Consider the following 27,917-nt stretch of genomic DNA (forward strand, 5'->3'; position numbering starts at 1 on the left):
ACTTGATGTCAAAAGAGCTATACTTTATTACATTGATAGAACTAAACCTTTCAGGAAAACAAACCAATTGTTCGTAGCTTTCTCTCCCCCTCATAAAGGCAATCCCATCTCCAAAGCCGGAATTGCCAGGTGGATAGTTAAATGCATTCAAATATGCTACCAGAAAGCTAAACGCACATTGACAATTTCCCCTAGAGCACACTCAATACGCAAACTAGGGGCTTCCATGGCATTGTTAGGGAACATTCGTAAGGCAGCAACATGATCTACCACACCCACCTTCACCAAACACTATTGTGTAGCTGTGCAGGCAAAGCAACAAGCTTCAGTAGTCCAGGCTGTTCTTAAAACACTTTTTCAAAACACTGCAACGGATACAGGTGACCACCGCTAGGGGAGACACTACTTTACACTCTATGCACAGTGTGAATTCTGCAGCCCATATGCCTTGAACGGAAAATGGTACTTACCAGTATGCATCTGTTCTTGGCATGTAGAGTTGCAGAATCTCACACGCCCACCCACCTCCCCGGAACCTGTATCTGTTCCAGTGTTAACTTACTTAGATACATTACACATGGACATCTTTTCTGTTTCATACAAACGCCATAATTTCCCTTCATGGCCAAAAACAATCTGAGGATGGAGTCGATGCCCATGCGCACTGTCGTCCAAGGGAGGAGTCACCTATCTCGTGACTACAAAGACTTCTCCCAAGACAACAACAAGGTGCAAGCACCGGGCCCAACACCAGATGGCGATCTATCCACAGTGTGAGATTCTGCAACGCTACATGCCAAGAACAGATGCATACTGGTAAGTAGCATTTTCCTTATTTGTGTTTTGTTGTATTCTATTTGATGTAAAGTGCTAACTAGTTTTATTCCATCTCATACAATGTTTTACTAGATTTATTTAGGAAACCCAAGCTCTGCTTCTTTAACCCCTTTACTCTAGCTCATAACACGATTGCGTAAACATGAGAAATATGGAGAGTAAAGTCCTGAATTAAAAAATTTGCGAGAGTCTTTAAATCAACCGGTATCTGTCACTCTCACATTTAGGGGGATATTCTCAAGAACGTGCGATAATCATCGCCAACCAAGGCAAACGTCCGTCACGGGAAACTAACGTCGCGTTAAGGGTGTATTCTCAACACGCCCGCAACAGGTGATAGTTTCCCGATAATGCGTCAAATGTCCGTGGTAAACTCACCGGGGTGTATATAAAAAAGGAAATCCGAACGTGAAAAAAGTTGTGATGGGTCCAACAGCGATAAAAATCTCAGCGATAAGCAGCGCAGTGGGGTGTGGTCCAGCTGCCTTATCTTCATCATCATTGTCCGGTGCATCTGGCACCTGGATCCATGGATCATTGGTGCAGCCACATATGTTGTGCAATACACAACATGCAATGATCATCTTGCACACTATTGTACAGGAGTCTCCCACCTGTGAGGCCCAGGCACCTGAAACGTGACATAAACACGCTAAATGTGCGATCAACAATGCCCCTGGTGCGTTTGTGGGCCACATTGTGCTGCCTCTGGTCCGGGATCTTCGGGGCGCGGAGTGGTGTCATCATCCACGGGCAAAGTCTATATCCTTGATCACCTGTGAGAGGTAAGTGAGATGTGATTGAATTGGTGGTCCTGCATGCCGTGTTGTCAGACTCACAAGTTATGTGGCGTGTGCGACTTTGGGATTCATGTCTCCATGTTTTGCTACTGGCAAATGTGTGTGATCAATGTGTATCACATAGCCTCACAGCTGCTCCTCCCCCCCGAGCCTACTTCCTGGTGTGCGCTGCGCGGTAGCATCACTTGCACTCCTACGGCATGCCATTGTCATGCCTGTCTGCGCATTGCCGCTTTGAACCGCTTGGTAGCGCTTCCATGCCAGAATAATGGGAGCTGCCCTTTGCTTATCGGTGTTTGCGGGAGGATAGAGCAGTTTTTCTTACAGGGGAGTCATGTGACTCGACAGTGGGTCACTCTCATGTGCAAACACGTTCAATTGCACTGCAAATGTAACGTGTCAGGGCAGAATCCAGAATGCTCATAAAAGGGGACACCAGGACCGTCCTTCCCGCCTGTCTTTACATTCCCTACTAGCGTCAGCTAACTTATGTCACACAATCAAGACTGCTGTGGCTTGCGGGGGGGGAGTCCCATACTTGGTAACAGTTTCCCAGGGTGTAACTTGCTGTAGCAAGGTCCTTTCTCCGCCCAGGCAAGGGAGTTTAGATTCTACACTTTGGCCTTCCATTCCGACTCTGACAGCAGAGTTCAAAAAGTAGAGCCGGCACAATGCCCTTTTATTCCAACAGGAGTTGGCCCTCAGTTCCGCCAGACGCACATTCAGATTGCAGGTGCATCGTACCTCGAGTCAGATACAGTCGCTTCTTAACACTGACCTTCCACTTCATTGTGGGGGACTAATTCACCAAATGTACAATGCATCTGAGACGACAGGCCTTGCACTTTTTTTCTAAATGTGTGGGATCTGGCATGGTCTGTACTTTGCGGACTATATTCAAGGTAATACCAGCTTTCATTCATTCTATTCATTCCAGCCTCTTCGGCAGGAGTCACTTGATATTGGCGCTGGAAGCTGGTGTCCTGCTTTGTGCTGCGTGATGGCTACTCACTTTGTGGCTATGCACAGGCCAGACCAGCTGCGACATTACCGCAATCGCCTGTATGAGGCTTTTGGATGCTATGCACAGGCCAGACCAGCTGCGACATTACCGCAATCGCCTGTATGAGGCTTTTGGCAACGATTGGCGTAAGTTACGACTTGACCTTTGGATTTGCATACTATACTTGCGTGCAACCTGTGCTACATTGTAAGAGATGTCCTTTCTCATGGGTGATGGAACTTTGCTTATCAAACACGTGGTGTCCAATCCCTGATTTCAGCCGGTTAATGGGTCACTTGGAGGCGCTTGACCAGGCTGTTCTGTGGATGGTCAGATGACTCGTGCAGCTTTACTTGGAATCTTGGCTTAATGGGATATCTGTGAGGCTGCGCAGACTTTCCTACAACTTAGTTTCATTCAATATCACACAAGTCTCCCATTTCTGGTTTTGGATGCTCCTGCATATGAGGTACATGATTGATCCTTCGACTTATTTAATTGGATGTCATTGCTTTTTTTCTACCAATGACAACAATGAACTGTTAGAGGGAATTGCATTTCTTTCACACGTACCTTGATAGATTAACTGCTTGGGTCGTCACGACTCCGCTGTCTGCCTTATTGACTCTTTTTTCAAAAGCTCTATGTGCCTTTGTCTACGAACTTTCCATTTTGTCTCCGATTTTGCCTTTTTCACAGTCTTTATGAAATGACGACTCCTTTTGTATTCTATGGTATTGTTACAATGCTGATGTTGCTGGCTTCATGCATTTTGATGCTGCTCGTGCTTCGTATTCTGTTTCATGAATCACTATAGTCAAAATAAACATTTTGAACTTATTGGATGACTCTGATTATTCTTATTGTGGACAAGTACGAGAGGGCGAAAGATTGTCTTGTTCGTCGCTGCTTCAGTGATAGTCCGGGGGGGGTTTGTTATGGGGGTGGGTGTGATCCTGGGGGTGGTGGCGGTGGGTGTTGTGGCCCTCTTGGGTCTCCGAGCTGCATGATTGGTGGATCCATGGCATCTGTTGGTCTTCAAATGTGGCTCTGGGCTGGGCTCCCTCTCTACTGCAGGTTTTCGTCCTACTTAAGACCAGGAGAAAGCAGGTCTTAAGTCCCTGCTGCTGACGTGCCTTATCGCCGGTTTTTGTCCCGCATTGCCATTCTGGCTGGTCGTTGAGAATATCGCGAAGTGGTGTTATCGTGAGTTTTTGGACGGGAACGCCTTCTCTGCATATGATTAGCATTAGTTGTCGTTGTCGGCCTTGGCGCTGTTTTTAGCAGCAGCTATTGCAGGTAAACTGGCGATGTCGGCTGTTAGCGTGGATTGTGAATAGGGCGATGTATCTAGTGCCACTTTCGTGGCGGAAGAGTGCCACTAAATCGGTGATGCATCCTTGAGAATAGGCCCCTTAGACTCTCCGTTCAATGGGAGGTGTGGGGGTAGGGGTTGCATGGGTGAGAAGTGCAGAGCTGAGAGGCGGATATTCTTGACACCAGCGCTCATTTTGGGGCCGGAAAGGACACTTCACCATCAGATTTTAACTTCAAGCAAGAGAGAGAACGGGAGGAAATTGAGAAAAGATGAGAAACAAGCATTTGCAATGCAAGAGGACTCACATTTACGCGAGACCTATTCCATTGCAAACGGTAGTGATCACGGACAACAGGAGGGAGGGGAGGGGGCAGGCATGGACAACGGGAGTGCGGGCAGGAGGAGGGGGCGAGAAGGCACGGACAATGGGAGTGTGGGTGGGGGAGGGGGGATGAGGGGGCCAGAAGGCACTGGCAAAGGGAGTGTGGGCGGGGGAAGAAGGCACTGACAATGGGAGTGTGGGCAGGGGGAGGGCGAGAAGGCACAGACTACAGGAGTGTGGGCGTGTGGGGAGAAATGCACAGACAAAGGAGAGAGGGGGAGTAGAGAAGGCATTAGGAGCACCTTATTAAAGAAAATAGCGCTCACAGTCTAAATAACACGTACCGTGTAACACTCAAAGTAAAGGGGCCAGTAGTCATGGGAGGATACAAATGACGACATGGCCATCATAAGGAGGGACTAACAAGCCTATAAACAAATCCGAAGGCGGCATTTACGAAGGACAAAGACACAAGCCAATGAAAAAGATGGGCGGGGCTTCCCTCACGTAGTGAACTACAGCATATCTTCACCAGAGCAGCGCTTGAGCGCTGACTCTAAGCTCGACCTAAAAAGGAGACAAAAAGGAGGCGATTTCACTTGCAGGAGTAAGCCTTTAGATACAAGTAGAGTGTACTTAGCAAATAAATAATGGTAGTAGAGGATGAGAAAGACTTGCTAGACTCTTTCCTTCCAGGGGGACTAAGTTAGAAAGTTAGTAAAAATAAAGTGGCTGTTTGATCGCAATTCCTAGACCTTCTTTAAGGCTCTAGAGAAGTTTGGCTTGCCAGGTATGAAATCTGGTATTGCAGCTCTTCTGCTAAAGACACCGTCCATTTAAGGGAGGTACAAAAGAATTAACATGAGAGGGAGAAACAAGAGGACATTCAAATATGGGGACTTTGAAGAAAATTGCATTCAAGGTGCCCCATATCCAATTCCACCTTCACCACCCTTACTCCCCATCAGTACTTCCTAGTGAAAATATTAACGTTGGCTACAGTATTATACATGCAAGTGATTTGTTGCCCGTCATTAGATTTCTGAATTGTACTGGAAATGGAAGGTGAAAAAGTGAACAGAGTCATGAATAAGTCAAGCCTTTACTGAAGACTAGACTAATAGGATTTATAGAACCTTAGGGGTCAATTAGGTTTTGTCAGACTGCTCCCGCCATTCTACCAGGGCAGCAGAGGCATGCACTCCTCAGCGATGGTGGACTACTACCATATTTAGAGATCTCCACCTACCCGACCAAGATCTCTGTGCCTTCAGAGCAGCCATGGATGCTCCTCTGAAGACATTGTACGTTTTCTGTGCAGCTGACATGTTTCAGGCGGTTGCTCAGCAAACCTTATTGTTTTTTCAAAAACAGTCTCCAAAAGTGAGAGTTTGCTTTGAAAAACAAAACACTACATGCCTTAACACCCTGGTAGCTTTCTTCAAAGGTATGCGGGTCATTTTTATTTTTTCTGTTCATAACTGACATGCATTTCCTGGTGCCCGGAACAAGAAGAACATATGCCTAAACAGGGTGTATGGGCTGAGGTTCTTAGACTGATGGCCCAATGTCTGTGAGGCCATCAGTCTAAGGTTTCCACTGGCAGAACCAGCAAGAATTCCGTAGAGGGAACCCTGAAGGTTCTCTCGACTCTAAATAGACTGGAAGAACTAACAGTTTGGCGGACAGAGTACTCTGCCGTGCTTGTGGTGGAGTGTACCGTCTGCCAAACTTTAAATAATGCCTCTCGTTTCCTGTTAAGCTTCCAAAATGCTTGAGTGAGAGGGCAAAGAGCCTCAGAGCGGTGTGATAGGAGTTCCATGAACACAAAAAGGGCCTGTGTGGTGCTGGACAGTTGCTAGTGGAGAGGAGGAGTAGAAGAATTGGGTGGAAATAAGGAAGTAGAAGCCATGAAATCTTAGTGCACCATGACCCAGCAGTGGTACATGGAGATGGTATGTTGCTGGGAACGATCAGATTAGTGGCATCTCTGAGCCCGGAATAGAGGCTTAGAAGAACCAGTAAATGTTAGGGCTCAATGGGATTAAAGATCATGTGAGATCATCTATATGCATCTCTAGCTCATTGGTGGGGTTTGGAAAGTGCTAGCAAGATGAAGAAAATTAACCGGTTAATGTATGGTCAGGGCAAAGTAGTTAGAGATGAGAGGAATAAACAGAAATCACAACCACAGCACAGTCTTCTATCGGTCCCCTGTGACCAAAATTGTCTGTAACCAAGGGTAGTGCAGGACTAAATTTAGTTGAAGTCATTGGCATACATACAGGATTACAGTGCACTAATGACGCACTGGTACATGCAAGGAAAAAAGATCTGGAGCTGGTTGAGAAGAGACATGCTTGTATTAACAGGATGGCTAATACTATGGAATGCACCACAGGTACCCTATGGAGCCCTTTAAGAATCACCAGACCTCAGCTGACTTAAATACTGAGGGGGAAACGGCAGACCCAAGTAATGAATCAATGGCTTTGATACATTATCCTGGATACACTCTCGGGTTATTAGTGCGCTATACAAATCAATATAATTTAACATTTTTTTTTATTTAACGGAGTTTTATATAGCGCAAACTTGACCCGGTATCGGGTATCAGAGCGCTTTACATAGCACCAGTTGCATTACATGAGGACACATTCATTTTTGTTAGGCACTGGTAGATTAAGTGATTTGCCCAGAATCACAGGATGTTCAGTGTCATTGCTGAGACTCAAATCCGGTTCTCCAGATTCAAGGTCGACCGCCCTAGCCGTTAGGCCAACTCCTCTCCCCAACATTACGAACATTCTGATATACAAAGTGAAACTGATGCTCATAGTGCAAAGCAGCCATAACAATCTTGTGAAAAATCATCAATGATGGGGCAGCTCCAGGTCATTCTGAAAGAAGTAGACAAAGCAAAGACATTTAACTGAGAGAAGAAGCTCATAGGAGGCAGAACTTGATCAATACCTTTAAACCGGTACAACACAAGTATTGCCCAGATAGAATGGAAGATCTGGTGCTAATGAAGGCATATTTTCTTTGCCAAAAGTAGGAGCTAGATCTCTTACTGTAGCTTATATATATATATATATATATCCACGACTTTACAATAAAAGAAAATACCTTTCTTTGTCTATATTCTGGTTCTTACATATTATTGAACCCGATGGCAAAAAGAGATAAGAGGCTATATCCCAGGGCTAAAATGATTGGCAACCACTCTCCATGATAACAATGTGTAATGTTAAAGGTTATTAGCAGGCACATTCTCCTAATTTGTATGATCCTCGGGAGCTTTGGAATTCTTTGGACAAATTAAAGATTAGGTTGAAAAATATATTTCTGATTTAGTTGGGAACTCTTGAGGAAAGAGGACTAGGAGATGGAAGCGAGGGGGGGCAGATTATGGTGAAGCATGCTTCCTCTGAAGAGAATGCCTGTCATTGCATTCTGGGATGGGTCACTGGGAGTAGGGAGATTTCTTGTCGGAAAGGTATGGAGGGGATGGGAGGAAAGGAGAGAGATGGTGGGGGAGCCCTGAAAGGGAGGTGAAAACAGATTCCCAAAAAGGTTTGTTGAGATTTGTTTCATTTAGTTTATTAAAAGAATTCTACTCAAGTGTAAATGGGTTGAATAATGATCAAACCTGCAAACCAGTAATGGTATATTTAGAAAAAGAGAAAACACGTATATTTATTGCAGAAAAACTCACCTCATGCTTTAACCTTCAAAAAGTATACCTTTAGGTGGGTCTACATTTAATAACGGGGACTATGAAGAGATGGCTATCGGAATATAAAATCAAAGGGGAATGTATGTGAAAAATCTGAAACTGATCAGTGTGTAGTACTAGCTCAGATCCATATCGATGTTGGGAAAGGCGTACATTAGCAAAGTTTTATGTCCCTTTAAAGATGATCCCATCTATTTACTAAACCTTGCTTTCATATTAACCGAGTGCCCTGCACCTGAGGTGCTGGGTGGGACTCAGATCACTTCACTTGGAAACCAAAATCACAGCCATGTTTGCTTACGATTATCAGAACATTTAAGTGAAAAGATATATTGCATGTTTAACATACGGGAGTGCTAGCCTGCACGCTTTTATACACAGATCCCGGAGTTATTCCTAGATTCATTGTTCTTGAATCCCAAAGATCTATGAGAAGGGAGTATGCAGAATACCACAACTAATGTGACAAGTTGCGACTCCGGGGCCATACGTTGCAGATGACGTACCTGACTCCAAGCAATCTAAAGTTGTTTCCTCAGGTTTAGCTGTTTCAAGTATTAAGGGTCATATAAGATCTGAAATACATTTTTTTAATCGTGATTAATGATTGAGCACCCATACATATAGCATGGGAAATAATTAACATCGTTTGGCAACATCCTGCTGTTGGAGGGAAGATTTATTACGGGTCAAGGAAGCTAGGGGCGGTACTCAGAGCCCCGGGAGCCACCACAGGACTGAGCAGGAGAGTGAGTCAGGGACAAAAGGGGCACATTAATTTGAGCCGGGGTGCCTAGGAACGCTTGCTCTAAAATTGAAGAAAACAGACATGTGAGACATGGAATTGAAGGCAGAATACAATGGCAGTTTAATGAGAAGATGCAACTTCAAAGAAACTGCAAGACAAAGGCATAAAATACAAAATACAGATTTCAGATAATCACATGGAGCTCATCATGATACCCTCTGTATCTGCACTATTGTACTGTCAGAGAGAAAGAGAACGCATCTATAAGTGCAATTGAAGAAACAGGTTACACCAAGGAGAAATATTTCAGAGTATAAGAACTCTGTCATCTAGGAACTCACGTTTACTCTAGAGCAAGCGTTCCTGCAATTACAATGAATACATTGTGTGAATACAAATAAAGAGAACAATGGTTAAACATAACATGACATTGCATATAGGTAAAATAAAACAAGATACTTCAAGCAAAGCAGAGCTAGACATTTTTAAGCTGGACAAGAGCTCTTTAGCTCTTGGGGAAAAACCTACACAGCCTGTTACCTACATACAGACAGCGAGGTAGTCCGTCGATATCTGTGGGTGCTCCCTTTTTATATCATTTTTAGGCTATGAGAGGCGCCTACAATAACTTCATCTTACGCCACTTCTACCTACGTCAGGCTACCCAAAAAAGCTATGTCTGCAATATTTACCAGACATTTCGTCATTTACCCACTTAATGCTGACCATAAACTTAAGGCGAAAAGGTCAGGTTCTCAGGCCAATCGCTTATCGTAAGTTTCATAGAGCAAGCAGAAAATAATGGGTATTGTACGGGAATTCAATACATTCATGTATAAAATCTCCTCTGTTCTTTAACTTGACGCTCTGCGGTTGCCACTTCCTTAAAAAACGTGAACCTTCCCAGGAAGCAAGTGCCAGGCCAGGATTCAGCTTACTGTATGTCGAAGTCTCAAGGGGATGCTGAACTTTGATACCGAGCACAGAGCACTCGGGTAGGGTGGGGGCTACTAGTTTGGAGCAGGAAGCCTCGCAGAAAGAGGAACTGAATATGAGTTGGGTCAGACCTGCCATCAGCCTGCAATACACTAAAATGGCAGAGCTATGGTCAATTTAACAAAGGCCTATATTTCGAATAGAAGGGCCTACACAGCAGTTTCATGCTGGCTAAGTGGGAGGGATGTCCCAGGGTGATTATATAGCAACACAGGACCCACTGGTCAAATTAATACGGCCTACAAATTAGGCTGGCAGGGCAAGGACAAGGATCTCATACTTCAGGTGTGGCCAGAACGGGCCAGGGGCCCCCTATGACACAAAATCTACCCTCTCTCACTGCCTTTTCTCAAATTTAGAAAATAGTGTGCTGGGAGAGGAAACTAGAAACCCTCTGCAATTTTAGATTGATCAGCTGGCAGAAATTATGTGTAATTTTAATATTGAGCGCAAATGCTTCTCTTAATAGACTGGAAGTTTACTTGGAGTCAGCTGTGAAGTTATCAGAAATAGTTAATTTCTTGGCATATAAATATTAGCTGTATGGGGAATATTGTATGATAGGGGTGCACTTAAAATGCCAGGGCAATGGGGTAGGCAGGGTGAGCATTTTACCCAAGGTAACGAAACAGAGCTGAGCGGGCTACAGAAGAGAGCAGCTATAGGTGCTTTTAAACATGTTTAAGAAAGTCTCATTAAAAAAAAAAGTTTGAGGACTAGTCCTAATCGCAGACAGGCTTCTGTGTTGTAGATAATGACAGTCAGTGTGTGTTCGAGGAGTAGCTTGTTTCTAAGACTGAAAGTGAACTGTTACTGGATCATGATGTAGTGTGTATTGAACTTTTCTTAAATTGGAGCATGGGTGGGACAGTCTGATGGATGCGGGGATGTTGTTCCAGACTCTGGGTGCATAGATGGTGAAGCCTATTCCTTTTTTGTTTTTGCACTTTATCTCCAGTCTTATAGAGTCAGCAGAAACATAAGGGCATTTCTGAAAAGACACTTGGGTACTAGAGACTAGTCAATCAAGTTTTAGCTGTAATAAATCTGGGGTAGATTTATCTACATCCTAGTTCCATTATTTTGGGAACTACTGATGACAGTATATAGAAATGCACAAATAAAAGGGGTCCGTCTTGAGATAACTACACCAGAAGACAAATCCGGAGTTTGGAATGCATCTTTAAAATTGTTAAATACCCACCTGAAAAAGAACCCATCTGGTTTGAAATGTACCCTGGCATGTTAAAGGGGCATAACAAAAAAGCCACAGATGGATTATGTCCAATATGAGTATGCGTTGCCATAAAAAGAAGAGAAGGCATTGAAATTGGTCTATAGTTATCGTGAAAAATAAAAAATAAAAATTCAAATTAAAGAATTTGAGCACTGCTTTGATTATTGAAAACATTATGATGTTCTATTGACAGTCAGGCACTTAGTGACCTATAGGTTGCAGCATGGTGCAGGGTGACACTATCCGCAAATTGGAATGTGCAGTAAACATTTTGGAATTGAGGACTCGGGTGTGCAGACCTATCCTGCTAGCGAGCAAACATTTGAAGCAAAGACTGTAAGAGAATAAATGTTTATAATATAGGAGTAGCACAGGTGGGAACCACTTATCCGAACAAATAAAGGGTATTTCCATACCCTATTCTTGATCTTCCAAGGGCCGCAGCCACAGCATAACGTTTTTATGCATTGAGAAAGAGCAGGATTAATCGTAGTCAGATGAAAGGGTGACAACAAGACTATGGCAGAAACCAGGGGCTTAAGTTGAAATCAAAAATAGATTTTTACGGCTGTGTTTTTTACAGCAGTCACTAGTGAAGATCATGGGTCCATTGCTGAAGATTAATATATGGTGTTCCAATCACCCACACTTAAAAGCCAGCTAGCAATATTGCCATGCTGTTGGACTTATGCTTTAGAGAATGTTTTCACATCCAGTCCCTAACCTGTTATATTAACAGTTTGTAAAGGGCATAGCTGCCCGGAACGGGGCTACCCAGCTCTAGACCCCACAACCCATGTGGACAACAGCTGCCTACAGTAAGAAAAGGAAAAAGAATAAATCTAGATGGAGAGATCTAAAGCGAAGGTGATTCTGGAATTTATCAGGAGGAGGGGAGAGAGAGTTCCAGAGAAAAGGCTTGGACGAGCACCCACCTTTTCTGGAGGGGTCAACTGGGCCGGAAAGGTGTAATGAGGTTAGACAAAATGGGTGCCCCAAAGAATGCAAGATCTTATGAGCAATAGGGATGGTCTTAGAACTGATACGTTTATCCACAGGGCGAGGACGGAGAGGATGTCATAGGTGACGGCAAGGGGTGCGGTCTCGGTGTTGTGGTTGCTTCGGAATCCAAATTGGGAGATGTCCAGGATGTGGTTCCCTTCGATGTACTCGGAGAGTTGGGCGTTGATGGCCTTCTCGATAACCTTGGCTGGGAAGAGGAGCAGGATGATGGGTCTGAAGTTCTTGAGGTCTGACGGGTCGGCCAATGGCTTCTTCAGCAGGGCGTTGATCTTGGCGTGTTTACAGTGCGGCATTGCTCGGGGGTGATGGAGGTGGCTGCTCAATGGAAGATGAGATATGGGCAGGGATCCGAGGGGGCTCTGGGTGTATTTTCTTCATGGTCTTGAGTGTGTCGTTTGTGGTAAGCGGAATGCAGTTGGGCAGGATCTGTTGGGGTGCGGTGTGGACTCATTCACAATAATATCATGGAATGTGAATGGCCTGGGGGATAAAGTTAAACTGAGTTTAGTGCAGAAAGCAACATAGTTAAACCAGATATTGTGTACCTGGAAGAGACACATCACTGACATGCAACACTGCAGTATGGGGCACAGGAGGTGTAGACTGACTGGATATAATTAATATTCCTCAGACTCTAGAGGGGTAATAGTACTGACAAGGAAAACCCTTCCATTCCACACAAAACAAAACACGCCTGGTCAGATGCATAGAGATGCTATATTGTCATTCAGGGCAAATATGAAGTTGAAGAAATACAACTAGTCAATATATATATATCCCCCCGGGCCTTCAGATGGCCACATTACTGAAAGTCAGAGGTTGTGCTGGTGGGCGGAGACTTCTACCTGGTTTTAAACACAAGCCTTGATATAATGAGTGCGAAGGTGGAAGAGGAAACAACCAGAGGGAAACTAGTATGCTTCACACAGACGTTATGCTTGAGTGATGTGTGGAGAAACGTACACCCCTCGGAGGGAGGTTACTCCTTTTACTCTGGGGCACACAATTTGCACTCACAGATTGACTATCCCTTCACCATGGGGTCTCACACAAAAGATTTAGACAAGCAACATACCTGGCCAGGGGCCTTAGCGACCACTCCCCCAAGCTGGCGACATTCACCACCAAAATACCGAAACCTAAAAGGTCCTGGAAAATGGAATCAAAGCATCTGAGAAATAAGCAGGAAATTAAGGGATTAGATAAGGTGACCAAGTTCTACTTTAGGGAAAACAAGACCTCAGTGGGGAGCCCAGTGGTAGTGTGGGAAGCTTATTTGGCCACGTTTAGAGGTATAATTAACGGGGAAATAGGGGACAGTAGGGAAAGACAAGCCAGCCTATCCACCCAGGAAGAAGAACTAAGTAACCTAGAGAGGGACCATGCAGACAACCCATCCCCATTGGGAAAGACAGGCATGGAACTCAAAAGGGCCGAGTACCTATTGGTGGCTAAGCAAAAGGCAAGTATGTCCTATCTAGCAAAATAAAAACGTATATACAAAGGGGGGAACAAAATGGGTAACCTGTTATAATGGCTGGGGAATAGAGAGAGGCAAAGAATGGTGGTAAAATAAGTGATCCCAGGATGCTTGTTTCCGGTCCAGGCAGGACCTGGGTTGGCAGTTCGGGGTGGACTGTTCCCAAAAGCAACAAGGGTCAAGACAGATATGCATATGGCTGGGACCAACCTGGGGTGGCATGGTGAGCAAACAAACAATAGATTAAACCCAGATCTTTGTTGTCTGGGGGTGAATATTTGCATTGTTCAGCATTCCGTCCATCATTTGTGTCTTTTGTATTTGTTGCCCTAAGTGGGAAGGGTATGCCCAGGCGTGGGTCCCGTGCTCACTGCACCACTGGGTTCAAGCTAGCCTGGCTGATGAGGGGTCATGCCCTGAAACCAGTCCCAGGATGCTTGTTTCCGGTCCAGGGAGGATCCGCTTGGCAGTTCGGGCTGGACTGTTCCCATAAGGAACAGGGTCAAGACTGATTTACATATGGCTGGGTCCAAACTGGGGTGTCGTGGTGAGCAAAAGAACAATGGATTAAACCCAGATCTTTGTTACTGGGGGTGAATGTTTGCATTGTTCAGCATTCCGTCCATCATTTGTTCTTTTGGTAAGAGAAGTGAAAACAGAATCTAGAGAATTAGTGAGAAGTAGTGACAAAATTGTGTAAGAGTTTGCCAGATACCTGGAGTCTTTTAAGCCTCCCAATTTGCGTAGCTCCGCTCGCCCCCATCGTCAGAACCCACGGACTCAACATTGTGCCATACGCAGACGACACCCAACTCATCCTCTCCCTATCCAACGAACCCAACACAGCCAAACACAACTTTCAAGAAGGCATGGATGCTGTCGCCAAATTGATGAAAAGCAGCTGCCTACAACTCAACACCGACAAAACAAAAGTACTCATCATGGGCCAAAACCCAGATGCCTGGAATGACACCAGGTGGCCCACCGCCCTCGGAAGCCCACCCATCCCCACGGACCATGCACACAACCTTGGAATGATCCTGGACTCCGAGCTTAAAATGGACCGCCAGATCAACTCCATCGTATCCTCCTGCTTCCACACCCTCTGCCTCCTACGTAAGACCTTCAAATGGATCCCCCCCAGCACAGAAAGACCGTCAGTCACGCCCTCGTCACCAGCTGACTCAACTACGGCAACGCACTCTACGCCGAAATAAACAAAAACCTCACCCGCAAGCTACAAAACATCCAGAACACTGCCGCAAGACTGGTCCTCAACCTGCCCAGACACTGCCATATCTCCCAGGACCTGCGCACACTCCACTGGCTCCCCATCGAGGCTAGAATCACCTTCAAGATTCTCACACATGCACATAAAGCCCTCTAACAACACCGGACCAGCATACTTGAACAGCCAACTCAAATTCCACGCACCCCAAAAGGACCCTACGATCAACCCAGCTCTCCTACGCCTAGGTCACCCGCACCAGAAAGACCAAATCAGGAGGCCGTTCCTTCTCCTTCCTCATGGCCAGAGCCTGGAACGCCCTATCGCTCCACCTCAGACAGAGAACATCGCTCCCCATCTTCACGAGAAATCTCAAACTTGACTCTTCGACAGACCCTCTCCTTGATGGACTGGATCCTGCACCCCCCCAGTGCCTTGAGACCCTTGCGGGTGAGTAACCGTGCTTAACAAACACGTGATCGATTGATTGATTGGCTCCCAGTGGGAAGTAATAGGCCTCATAAAGGACCACCCTATGCGATGGTTAGGATGGGAGAAGGTGGTAGATCTAGAGCAGGACATTACGGTTTATGAGATATCCACAGCGATGAGTCTAATGCAATTTGCTAAAGCCCCTGGACTGAATGGCTCTCTGATTGAGCTGTTTAGGACACTAAGGGGCAGGGTGGTGGCTCCACTCCACGTGACAATAACAAAGGCATTTTAACTTGGGAAGCTACCATATGATATGCATTCCACAACAGTTCTACTGATCCCAAAGGAAGGCAAAATTTGGCTGGACATCCAGTCAAAGGTCAATGCCGTTGGTGTGACCCAGCGCTCCGTTGGTGACCTACGCAAGCGCTAGTATGATATGCGCTCCAGGTCCAAGGACAAGGGGCAACCAGGCTTGCGGAGGCGAAGAAGACTGGCGGGGCAACATCCACTGAGACTGAATCTACGCCCCTTGAGGAGTTGGTGGATTCTACCCTACAGCCAAAGAGTATCAGTGGTGTGGCTGACATCCACAGCTCCGACCCCCACAGCACCAGACAAGGTAAGATGCATGCCAAATCATCCCTGATACATTACCATCTCAATCACACACTCACGAATGCACAAACTACAAAGTAACAACGCAACTCCACTCCACTTTTTTCAGCACACCCAGCATTGCATCATGGGAGATGTAGCCACATGCATCATACAGTGGAGCAATGATACACAGCAATGTAGAATCAGTAGAAGTAAAGTAGTAAAGGCAAAAAAACGCTAGACAGTACTTAGCTAACCCAAAATCAGAAAACTTTATTCAGTGAACAATGTGAACAGAACACACAATTAAATTGTGCCTTTTCATTTCCAGTTCAATCTGAAACACAGGATAACAATGCAGGAGCTGAGGAAGCAGCACACACAGAGGACCAGGCATGGCAAGAGGACACAGCGCAGACGACACTGCCAACACCTGTCCCATGGAGACAACTTCAGATTGTGCCTCCACTTCCACTGTTAGAGGGAGAACCAGAGTCCATAAGGGATGAGGCCCAGCCAGACCAGGAAGAGCATGCACAACAGGTCCATGATCAGCCTCCTGTGCACCGTAGGGAAGAAACATGCAGGAGACACAGGCCAAGGGCAACCACCAGCGCAGCTGCTGCAGGGGAGTCTACGGTGTTTTCAAACAAAATCAATGAAGTCAATAAACAGCCAGCTGGTGTTCGTTAACCATAGCCTGAGTGACATGAAGGAGGGCATCAGAGAAATGACGGGCGCAATTAAAGAAATCTGTGCCATCATGAAGAGAGACCAGGAAGTCAGACGCAGGGATAGACAACGTCTCTACAGCCGTCTGGACACTTATAGCAAGGCGGTCAACCGCCTGTCTAATGCCACTTCCTTGCTGTCACACCGCTCAGTTAGCATGCAGGTTGAAATGGCACACTGCAGCCAGGATGTGGCCAAAGGGTTGGTGCAGGTGACAGATGCTGTAGAATAGTTGCAGACAGCTAGCATAGGTGGCACTGGTCTCATGTGCTCGGGGGATAGTGAGGAGGTCTCAAGCAGAATCCGCATCACCCCACCAATTGCCGAACACAGACAACGCAGTGTGAGGCAGGGAACAACACTGGATGCCTAAAGGGAGAGCAGCCAGCACCCTGAGCGTGTGACAGCAGGACGCTCATCTGCCTCCCAGACTCTGTCAGAACTGCACTGGCTTCCGGTATTGCAAAGAGTACAATTCAAGTCGCTTTGCATACTGTTTAAGGTTCTGCATGGAGCTGGACCTAAACCAATGCAGCACAAATTTGCTTGGTATGTTCCTGTCCGGAGCCTCCGCGCTCCTCCACTGCTAAGATGGTGAAAGTGCCAAGATTTAAAAGAATAAAATCAGGAGGTAGGGCCTTCAACACTGCTGCTGCGAGACTGTGGAACAATCTTCCACTGGAGACGAGACAGCTGGATGATCTTTTTCAGTTCAGAAAAGGGCTGAAGACTTGGCTCTATCCTAGAGCATGGTGTCACTCATTCGGTTAGACCCCCATGTACATTAGCTCAGTTGGGCACACGTATGACAGCGCCAGGATACCCGTAGGGTGATAGCACACTTTATAAGTGATGATAACAATAACAATAGCAATAACAATAACGTGCACGCAAGATGTAAACTATCACCACAGCAGAATGGCAATGTGTGACGTAACCCATTGCATGTGATCTTTTGTTTGGCCTTCATGCATGCACTGGTGACATAACATGTGCAACAGACTGTGACACACATACAGTGTGTTTTAGGCTGTGTGACTGATATTTGTCTGCAGCTAAGGGACATTAAAACATAGTCATGCACAAATCATCTTTTGTATTGTGTCATCATTACTCACCTAGAAATAGTTTTAGGTTATCTCATCACATCTTTGTTGGCCCGCAGCTGCTCCTACACCACCTGCTGGTCTGCAGCGTGGACCTGGGCCCACATCCCCAGATGAATCTGTGTCAGTCAGTTCAACTGGTGTGCCTTTTCTAGTTGCAATGTTGTGGAGCATGGCACAGGTAACCACAATCTCGCAGCAGGTCTCTGGGCTTATTGTAGTGCTCCTCCACTTTTATGCAGGCAGCAGTACCTGCTCTTGAGTTTCCCAAATGTCCGCTCAATTACACAGCGCGTTGATTTGTGTGCACAATTGTATCTTCGTTCCCTTGGATTGGCTGGAATGAGGTACGGTGTGAGGATGAAATTTCGCATGGAATATGCACTGTCACCTACAGGATGAAAGACATGCAGTTAATCACTGTCCTCTCACTTCAGGCCTTAACTGTATGTTAGAGTGTTAGACATGCATTTACCTAGCAGGTAGCCCTGCCAAATTTGCCGCCAGTGAGAAGTATGTATATCCCACTGTGTCTAAATATAAATGAGTCGTGTGTACTGCCAGGGTATTTTGCAACTATATCCGTTATGATATATTTAGCATTGCAGATGACCTGTATATTGATGGAATGATATGACTTGTTGTTCCTGAATACATACTCATTGTTTGAGGGGGGTGAGAGGGCTACATGAGTTCCATCTATATAGCCAATGACATGGGGAAATTGGGCAATCTGGTAGAAGTCCTGTTTTGTTTGCTGTACTGCCTGTTCTGTGGTGGGGAATTGGATATGATGATATAGCCTCTGTACCATTGCATCAAAAAATGCATGGAAGAAGCGCGACAGGCAACTCTGGGAGACCCCTCCTGCTGATGCTATCACCCCCTGGAAACTCCCTGATGCCAGTAGGTGCAGTGAACACAGGATCTGCACATGTGGTGGAATGGTTTGGGTCCTGTGGGTTGGGTGTTCAAGCATGGGTTTCAGCTCAGCAATCAAGTCCATAATGGTAGCTGAGTCCAGCCTAAACTTCTCATGGATCTCTTCCTCTGTCTGCTGGAACAGAGTGATGCGCACTCTGAAGACCCGTTCCTGTCGCCTCCTTCTCTGTGCTGCTGCTTGAATCCGCATCCTCCTGGCTATCACATACAGCGCTGCCATTGTGGAAAGCCCTGTAGCATTGTGGGCCTGTTTAAAAAGGTTGCACCTGGTTACCACCTGCTTAAGAGTTGGTGGTAATAATCATGTGCAAAATAGCGAATTTCGTGAATTCGCTAATTGCGAACTTTTCATACATTGATTTTGTGACTTCGCAATTTGCAAAAATGCATTTTGCGATTAACGCAAATAGCGTGTCTGTATTTGCGAAATCGCAAAAATATTTGCAGATTTGGTGAGTCGCAGAATTGGTAGTCGCTATTTTTGCAAATACCTATTTTACACTGCGATTGTCTGTCATACATCGGTGGTGGCTATTTTGCGATTGCAAACACTGTTTTTTTGCTATTCGCAGTGTTTGCGACCTCAAAGCTTGATACATATGCCCCTTAGTGAATAGACTTAAGGATGTCATGCAGGCGCTGATACACCCAGATCAAAACCAGTTTATATCGAGCCGATCAACCAAGTTAAATTTAAAGAGATTACATGATAATCTGGAAGTTACCCGTAGCTCACCAATAAGGAAAATAATTATTTCCTTGGATGCACATTAGGCATTCGACTCAGTATAATGGACCTACTTCTTCGAGGCATTAACCAAAATGGGATTCAGCCCCAAATTTCTTAAATGGGTTAGGCTGCTATATGACCCACCTAAGGCGAGAGTGAGGGTGAATGGCCACATGTCAAGTTAATTCAACATATGCAAGAGCACTAGGGGTTGCCCACTTTCGACAATGCTGTTTGCGCTGGCTGTAGAGGTCCTGGTGTGTGGGCACACGTGGATGCGCAGGTGTGGGGATGGCCAGGAAGTCAGGGTGAAGACGAAATCATCTAACTATACGCAGATTATATTTTTCTATATTTGACTAATGCCTGTCGCTCCCTGGACAGGCTGGGAGAGCTTTTCCCTATATTTGGGGAGGACTCGAAATTTGCCATCAATTAGGATAAGTTGGATTTGTTCCCACTGGGAGGGTACCTGTGGGAGGGTACACTTCACCTACCATTAAGGTTGTAGACAGTCCAATTCAAATACCTGGGGCTTTGGTTAACACACTCCATACCTATTCTATGAGGCAAACCTTGAACCCCAACTTAGGAGACTAAAACAGGAAGTAAAGCATTGGCAGTCATTGCTGATCTCGTTGTTGGGCAAGGTGGCAATGTTCAAAATGGTAGTGCTCCATAGATTTTGTATATATTCTTCAAAATAGCCCACACAAGATTCAGGAGGGGTTCTTTGCCAAGCTAGCCTCACTGGTCCAGTCTTTGCTATGGGCAGGAGGATACCCCCTTGAGGGAACTCCAGTGGTCATAATACAAGGGGGGTATTGCCCTGCCAAATGCATGTAAATACTATGAGGTGGCGCAAGCGAGTGTGGTAAATGACTGGGCGTGCGTAGACTGGGAAGACCTACCATACAGGTGCGACAGGGAGGCAATGGGAGGTAAGAGCTACATAAATGCATTTTATGAATGTAAAGTATCCCCCACTATGTACCCGGCGACTAGGACAGTAGTAAATGTGTGGAAAACTCTGATAGGAAAATGAGGTGGCAACACTGACATTGACTCCTAAAACACCGCTATGGGAGGGCTCCAGACTTAAGCCAGTGACCAAGCTGCAGGGTTTTCGAGCTAGGACGCAATTAGCTTATCTACTTTGGCCGATGTATGGGATGCAAATGGGGTAGTCCCCTTCTCCCACCTAAGGCAAGAGTACCAAATGTCAGAAGAAACAATGGCTGAATTATGCAAGGCTACACCATGCCCTTAGAGGCTGTGTATCGCTAGAGGCGGAAACACAGAAGGAGTCACTAGAGACTAGGCTCTTAGACGGGCGGGTAGATAAAAACTGATTTCACTGACATACGGTACACTAATGAGGAACACCCAGCCCATGCTAATAACTCTGCAAGGTAAATTGTAGAAGGACCTTGGAGGCCTGCAGGAGGAAGACTAACAGGAGGGGCTGGAATTACCAATAAAGGTGGCAATGGAGGCCAGTTTTAGGTTGAACCAGCTAAAAATCCTACATAGGGTATACTACGTGCACTTGGTTATACAAGATGGGATGAACAGACAGTGCGGATTGCCTTAAGGGATGTCATTTGGAGGGCACCTTCAGGCACATATTCTGGAGCTGCCCCCGCATACAAACATACTGGGCGACACCCACAGAAATGATCCGCTATTTGCAGATCAGACACGCACTCAAGGCCGCCATCACACCAAGTACTATACTTCCAGAGGCCTCCCCGCTGGAGGATAGACTCCTAACGGAATATATGGCTAAAAAAGCCATTTCCCTAACTTACCACAAGATCATCAATAATCAACCAGACCCTACACAGAATCTCAGTGACAAATGGCAGGCCAATATTAGGGACCTAGATGAGACAGACTGGCAGGAAGCACTAGAACCTCCGCGAGAAGTGGCGATATCCTCAAAATTACATTTAATACAACTCCACAGAATCTTTTACACCAGGGTAACCTTATATAAGATGGGAAAGACTGACATTCAACTCTGCTTAAGGAACTGTGGGGCAATAGGCACATTTTACCACACGATATGGGAATGCCCATAGATCACGATATATTGGGAAGCAATTATACGCACAACAATACAAGTTAGCGGAGCTCCCGTACCACCGGAGCCCAAGCGATGTCTCCTGAATATATGGGAAGCAACAGATCTCAATCATGCGGCCCAAGACTGGGCGACACTAGGCATGACAATAGCCAAATGCAACATTGCCAAAAACTGGGGAGCGCAGAATATTTTGGCATACCAGGAATGGTGCAATGATATGGATGGGGCCATGGTGGCGGAGAAGGCAGCGTATGTACATAGAGGGTGCCCAAGAAGTGGGAGCGGGTGTGGGGAAAATGGAACAACTTCAGAGGAAATATCTTTGTGTTACCACCTGACAAACCCACACTAGACAGTAGTTAATAGGAAGAGGTGCCAAATGTTAAACAATTAACCAAAAGTAATTATGTAACAAATATGTATGGAAACCAGAGGAAGCAGTTGTGATGTTAAGCACAAACTTTGTATGTACTTTATCTCTGTATGCGATACCATTACAAGTCCTGTACCTAATGAAAAGAGTTGGGAAAAAAAAACATACTGGAAGGCGATAGCCGCATCACTGGAAAAAGCATCAGGGGTTTTGTTGGAACTGACACCAAAGCTGGTAACCGTGGGGGTGTGGGACCCAACTGACCACACGAGTTACCAAAAATGACTGATGAATATGGGATGCATAGTGGATAAAAGTGAAATTGCGCAGGAACAGCCCCTCTCCCCCAACACATGGTAACTGGGAAACAGGAATGACCTTTTTAAGGTGAAGCAAAAATAAATTGATAAAGCTTGAAGGTGTATGAAAACAATTTAGAAAATATAGTGAGGGTGGGAGGGAACCAAGGGATGAGTGTTGTGGAACAGATAGTAGGGGCTTGAGGTTAACTGCTCCGGCCATCGTTAACTTCAGGAAGGGAGGCGCTGGAACAATGATGATGGACATTTGTGGACAAATTATGAATTGGGAGCAGAGGGAGATCCAGGAGGGACATATCTAATACTGTAGAATGAGTGTATAATGGCTGTCTCAATATGTATGTTGATCGTTCGTTTGCCGTGGGAGAATCTAAAAGAAATACAAATTAATTTTAAAAAAGACTTTTAAAGGGAAAGTGCTGCTGAACCATAACTACACAGTGGTGAAACGTTCATCTTTGCGGAGGAATGAAGATTTTAAACCTGTCGATCCTGGTTGCAGTATACTTGAATAAAAGTCACTATAAGATGATGAGATCTGGTCTGGTTGGTGTCACCGTGTTAGCCTTTAGAGATGCCCATCTCCTGTTCATCCGGCTTCTGATTCACTCCCCATTGTGGTGCAGAGTGTGGTGTGCTCTTGGAATTGATAGTCACAGATAATGTGCTGTTTGGAGTGTACATAAGATGCTCCCCTTCTTTTTCACAGGTTGGCGAGGAAGACCAGGGACACCCTCTATGGTACTTTAAGGATGCCCTTCAAATACCTGCCTCCCAAGGAGTAGACCTGCCTTACTTCTTCCATGCTGGTGAGACTAGTAAGTATTGGGGCACCGAGCAACCGTGTACATTCTTCTGAAGCACCACAGAAGCAGCAGTGGGTAAACGTTGTGCCTCTAAAAGAGATGCATTGTGAGATGAAGCAAGTGTGAAGAGGGGCTGATTTGTGTGGACTCACAATTCGAGTATGTTCAAATATATGAGCGAACACATTCCCCAGGTAATTGTTCATGAATTTTTCATCTTGTAAATGGCAGCATATGTATTGCTCCATCTTGGTGGTTAGAAAACATTTACACCTACGTCTTGATCTCTTTGTTAGCTTATGTGAAACGAGTTGCTAGTCTTACTCAAGTTCTGCAGTTGAATAGATACCACTGGTACTATACTAGTCATGTACATTCTTCCTGGAAAATGTTTGCAATATGGACCTCTTCGCTTTTTAGGAGCATACTTTCAATAACAGAGAGCCCCTGTCCCTTAGGACGTGGTACTGGTAGCCTCATGAGATAATATTTTAGCGATTTAAGCGCTAGGAGGCCTCCGGGTAGCTATGCGCTATACAAATGTAATTTCATTCATTCATTCACTGTAAGAGATTTTTAAAACTTGTTTTTATTAAGGACGTGCACAGTATGTTATATTACATGACAGCGTATATTGAAACAATGTCACAACAAGGAGCACCCAGCGCCATGCAATCGGCAGCATTTCACAGGCAGCTGGTACATGACTCAGGTACCGGTGCCACTGACTCTGGCCCAATAATATCACAAAGGAGTAAATAGTTCCACAGCAATAGCATAAGTAAATGGTGCATCATATCCACAAGTAAACCATTTGAAAGAAACAGAATACCAAACAATTGTGGTAACAGCAGATCAGCACGGATATATAAGCCCTTGGCAGTCAGACAAGAGTATACAAGGGAGAAGAATCCGGGGTCCCAGGTGCTCAATGGGGATATAAAAAGGGGGCCATGAAGGGGGAGAGGAGAAGCAGGGGGCACGGTGCTGCAGAACCCACCATGGCAACAGGTGGCTGCATCTAAATCAGAAGCTAGCAAACACAACTGGTACAGGAGGCACATCCCGTAACACGCAGTACACACTTAGCAAAAGACAGGAACCACCGCCAACCCCACCTGGCCCGCCCCCATGCACAACCCTCACCCCCGAGACATCCATGCTCGCAGCCACCACCTTATAGCAGTCAGGAACAGGAGGGGCCAACCGCCGGTGCCACTAGGGGCGCACTGGACCCCGCAGTCCCGGATAGTCCAGTCCAGCACGTCATCAGTCACAATCCCACCAACATGTCTCCCCAGATCTCTAGGTTTTGTACTGCATTTTCATCAATGTGGACTACATGCAGTCTCCGATCCGCGGCCACCCCCTATTCACACAGATCCGACCTCCATTTGTCTAATTTGGGAGGAGTGATGTGTATCCAATGGATGGCATTGCGGCGTATAGCCAATACAAGTCCCTATAGGATGAACTTCTGTCACATTTGCATCTACGGTCTTGGGTTCGAGAGAACACCCAATAGAAAAAGCTTAACGAAGGGTTCAATCTGATTTCTGTGACACCCCACAGCCCCCCGTCCAATAAACCTGCAACCTAGTGCATTCCCACGTCATATGAAGGAACTTTGCCGGTTCCAAGCCACATAGGGGCATGCTGGTGAGTGCGCTGCATTGAACCGATATATTCGCTGAGGTGTCAGATAAGTGTGGTGCAAATAATGAAATTACATAAGCTTAAAGCGGGCATTGCCGGCACCCTCATGGACCTGTACAAACGCTCACACCACTCCCCATATAGAGGCTAGTTCTAATCTGCCCCTTGGCCCGCAATTCTCAATTGTCTGTGGCCAAGACCCCTGTTGTTGAAATCAATCAGTGTGTACTTGTTTAGTTAAAAATCTTCCCGCCTTGCATGATGTTCAGTGGGGACTTGAAAATCGTCGGTGATAGGAAGCGGCCCTTCTCTTTTGGGTCCTCGCGGATATACACAGTCGTCCAGATTGTAAAAAAACAAACAATCCGAACGACTGTGGATATCCGTGAGGGGCAGATTAGAATTAGCCTCTATACATATCGTTTTAAGGATCTTATGCACAAATGAAACATCAGCATTTATAAACTTATTAAACAGGTTATAGTTGGCTACGCGGCTAGTTTATTTTAATCAAAAAACAGCACCTCATCGAGTTTTTGGACCGGTCTGATGAAAAATACATAGGAGAGGAAAAGATATAAGTGTTTGTTCTGAAGAAGGTGGTTCCATTTTTCTTAATCCACCGAAAAGCGTTGACGCCTTGTTTGTTGTTAAATTTGTATGATACCGAACCACATTCTGACAAAGAATTGATTTCTTGCAATATGTTGGTTTTATAAATTAATGCACTCATGACAAATGTGATTGTCTGTTTTTTAAGTCCTTTCCGATTTTTTGACATTTAAGGCTGGTATGTGGATCAAAATATGATTCAGGAGTTGTAGTGGCTTATGTTAGAAACTTAGAGTTGCTAGGTTATAAAACTCCAATAACTGGGGAGACTCTGCACTACCACCAGGAGGCACTGCATGTGCTATCTTCTTTCAAACTGTTGAAATGTCTCATGAGAAAATGAGCTCACTATCGTAAAGTGGGTTCCATAAATATAGGATCATTTAATCTTGCCATCCCTCCAGAGGAAATGTTTCCTTCTGCTACCTTTAGGTAGAACAGGTTGAGACAACGAAGTTCAGTTACCCATAAAGATCTTCATATGATTACTGGTCACCCCATTCTAAGACTACAATTTTCAAATGCCACAGACAGCCTTTAAAGAAGCATTTGTTCAAAAAGAGGGCTCTACTAGGAATATATTCTCAATCAGACCACCAAACAATGCTGAATATAGGCTTCCCATCTCATGATGTGGAAGAGTTTATAATCAAAAGCCTCTGGTGCCAATGAGGTCAAAAGATGCACATCAGACTTCTGGAGCTCAAGAACTGGACAAGAAGGTCTGATCATGAAAGATGTCAATCCATCCATGATGCATATAGGGAAGGAAGCATCAAGTCATGGCTTCAACACAGTGATGTCATGTTACTGTGAAAGTGGGCACAGAAGCATCAGATGCTCTTATTTGTCTTCCTTTGGCAGGGAAGAAGAGCATCTAGGCATATGTCCTAAGCAGAAAACACTCAGTGCTCTGGTAAGCGAGAGGTTAAGTCGTCTGTTATGGAGGGCATCGTCAGCATGTACAGCCATGCATAAAAAATGTTTGCAGCCAAGGATGACACAGATTGTTTTCCTAGTGCAGAGGGGATGAGGCTTGTTCAGGGGTGTGGAATTTTATAAAATATCTACTTGTCCATGGGACAGGTTGCTTCATAAATCTACTTGTCCTGTAACAAAATCCACTTGCCCCATTGGTACCATGTAGTGCAGCGAGAAATTATGGCAGCAATCTCATTAGATAAGAGCTCTAATATAGCCTCTCTGATTATGCCAGGGCTCATACTATAGTAGTATTTGAATAGTTGCAATCCCCTTATATTGCCACGTTTCTGTGGATCTACATACTGGGGCTGAAGGTAGTGGTAAGCAATAGTTCCAGGGTTAGAATGCCATTTTGAGTCTGTGCAAATCTACTAGCTTGCATGTTTTAAGGGTTTTCAACAACTCTTCTCTAATCTTTTCCATACTGCGAAATGTTGGAAATTTACTCCTGACAATGGCAGACGTACACCTTCTTCCAGAGTTGGGAAAAAAGAAAGTGGTTGAAGGGAAAGTGAACTTGCAAACACTCAGATTTTAACATGAGCAAATCTAAACATGCCCATTTGCTCGTGCTAAAATGCAGTTCACAAATATTTTCTAGGAGTACTATTTCTTGTCCTACTTCTGTAAATTCTTGGGAATTCAAGAATGCCATATAGCTGCACCTAATGCAAGGACATATACCAGACTTTCTTTAATAATTGGGGCCCTAATTTAGTCTGGCGTTTACCGTGACCTTTTGCGTTTATTAAGATTCTGTCTCTCTCGCTGTATCGGCTGGCTTCACTGTGAGTAACCACATTCTGCTCTTTCACAAGGAGCATATCGGCACACAAAGTAGTTTTGTTCAGTGCCAGTAACCACTGTGGCAGTGTGTGCTTTTTGAGACAAAACACAATTTTTGCTTTTGCCAATGTTTGTTATAATGGTGAGGGCCCGGCAGCTCCCAAACCAATAAGGTTTTACAAAAACCATGCCAAATCAAGTCACACATTGACAAAACTAAAAAGCTGACAACACCAATGCTTGTTTTTTTTGTTTCCCATAATCGTATTGAAACTGGTTACACTGATTTTCTATTATGGATATTTTGGGAAATACTAGCATGCATCAACACATGTTACTAAATGATGCTGTAAATAAATGGTACATTAAATTTTACAGTAGTTTAGCAAAATGTTTTTTTCCTGCTTTAATTTTTATTAAAATTTTATTTTGAAAGCAAATAATCCTCAATCTTGCTTTCAAGCTTCTGCAAATATTTGCATCAAATGAGAGAGCATTCTGGGAGCATTATACATAGCCTCATATTGCTGAACTTTGAAAACCGGTGTACACATTTTTATACTGGAACCACTGTCAGTAGTGCAGTCAGAGCTTACATTTACTTGGAGTGCTCACCCTAATAATAAAGGCTTTCAATTAATGAACCATATATGCAAGTTTGAACAGCATTAACATACGGACAAAAATATTACCTTAACTGCAGACAGTGCCCTCCCTGATCCATAATGTGGTACTTCAAACTGGCAGCCAAAGGGTTTGTGCTGTAGGGGGTTGGGCCTACTTGTCCCACGGATAAAATAGACATGACAACTTGTTGCCCTTGACCCCAAACAATATGTCCTGGGCGTCGGGTAATCCCACATCCCAGCTCGTTCTAAACTCTGGGCTGGCACAGTCTGATGAAGGTTAGTGGAGTAAGAAACCAGGTTTATATATTCTCTCTTTTATTTCACACGGTTATTTACGTAATGTGAAATACACAAACATATACTAATTTGTTGGCCAAGCATGAGGA

At 45.0% G+C, this 27,917-nt stretch overlaps 1 protein-coding gene across 1 annotated transcript in view; it reads left to right on the plus strand.

Annotated features, from left to right (window-relative positions):
• The window catches only part of LOC146854824 (adenosine deaminase 2-like), a 551,112-nt gene that overhangs the window by 435,907 nt on the left and 87,288 nt on the right, over positions 1 to 27,917 (plus strand). The window contains exon 6 of the mRNA XM_085652184.1: positions 22,768 to 22,876. Within this exon, the coding sequence (XP_085508310.1) occupies positions 22,768 to 22,876 (109 nt within the window). The remainder of the gene's footprint in view (positions 1 to 22,767; positions 22,877 to 27,917) is intronic.

This window comes from Triturus cristatus, chromosome 4_1 (genome assembly GCF_964204655.1).
Source record: "Triturus cristatus chromosome 4_1, aTriCri1.1, whole genome shotgun sequence".
Taxonomy (NCBI): domain Eukaryota; kingdom Metazoa; phylum Chordata; class Amphibia; order Caudata; family Salamandridae; genus Triturus; species Triturus cristatus.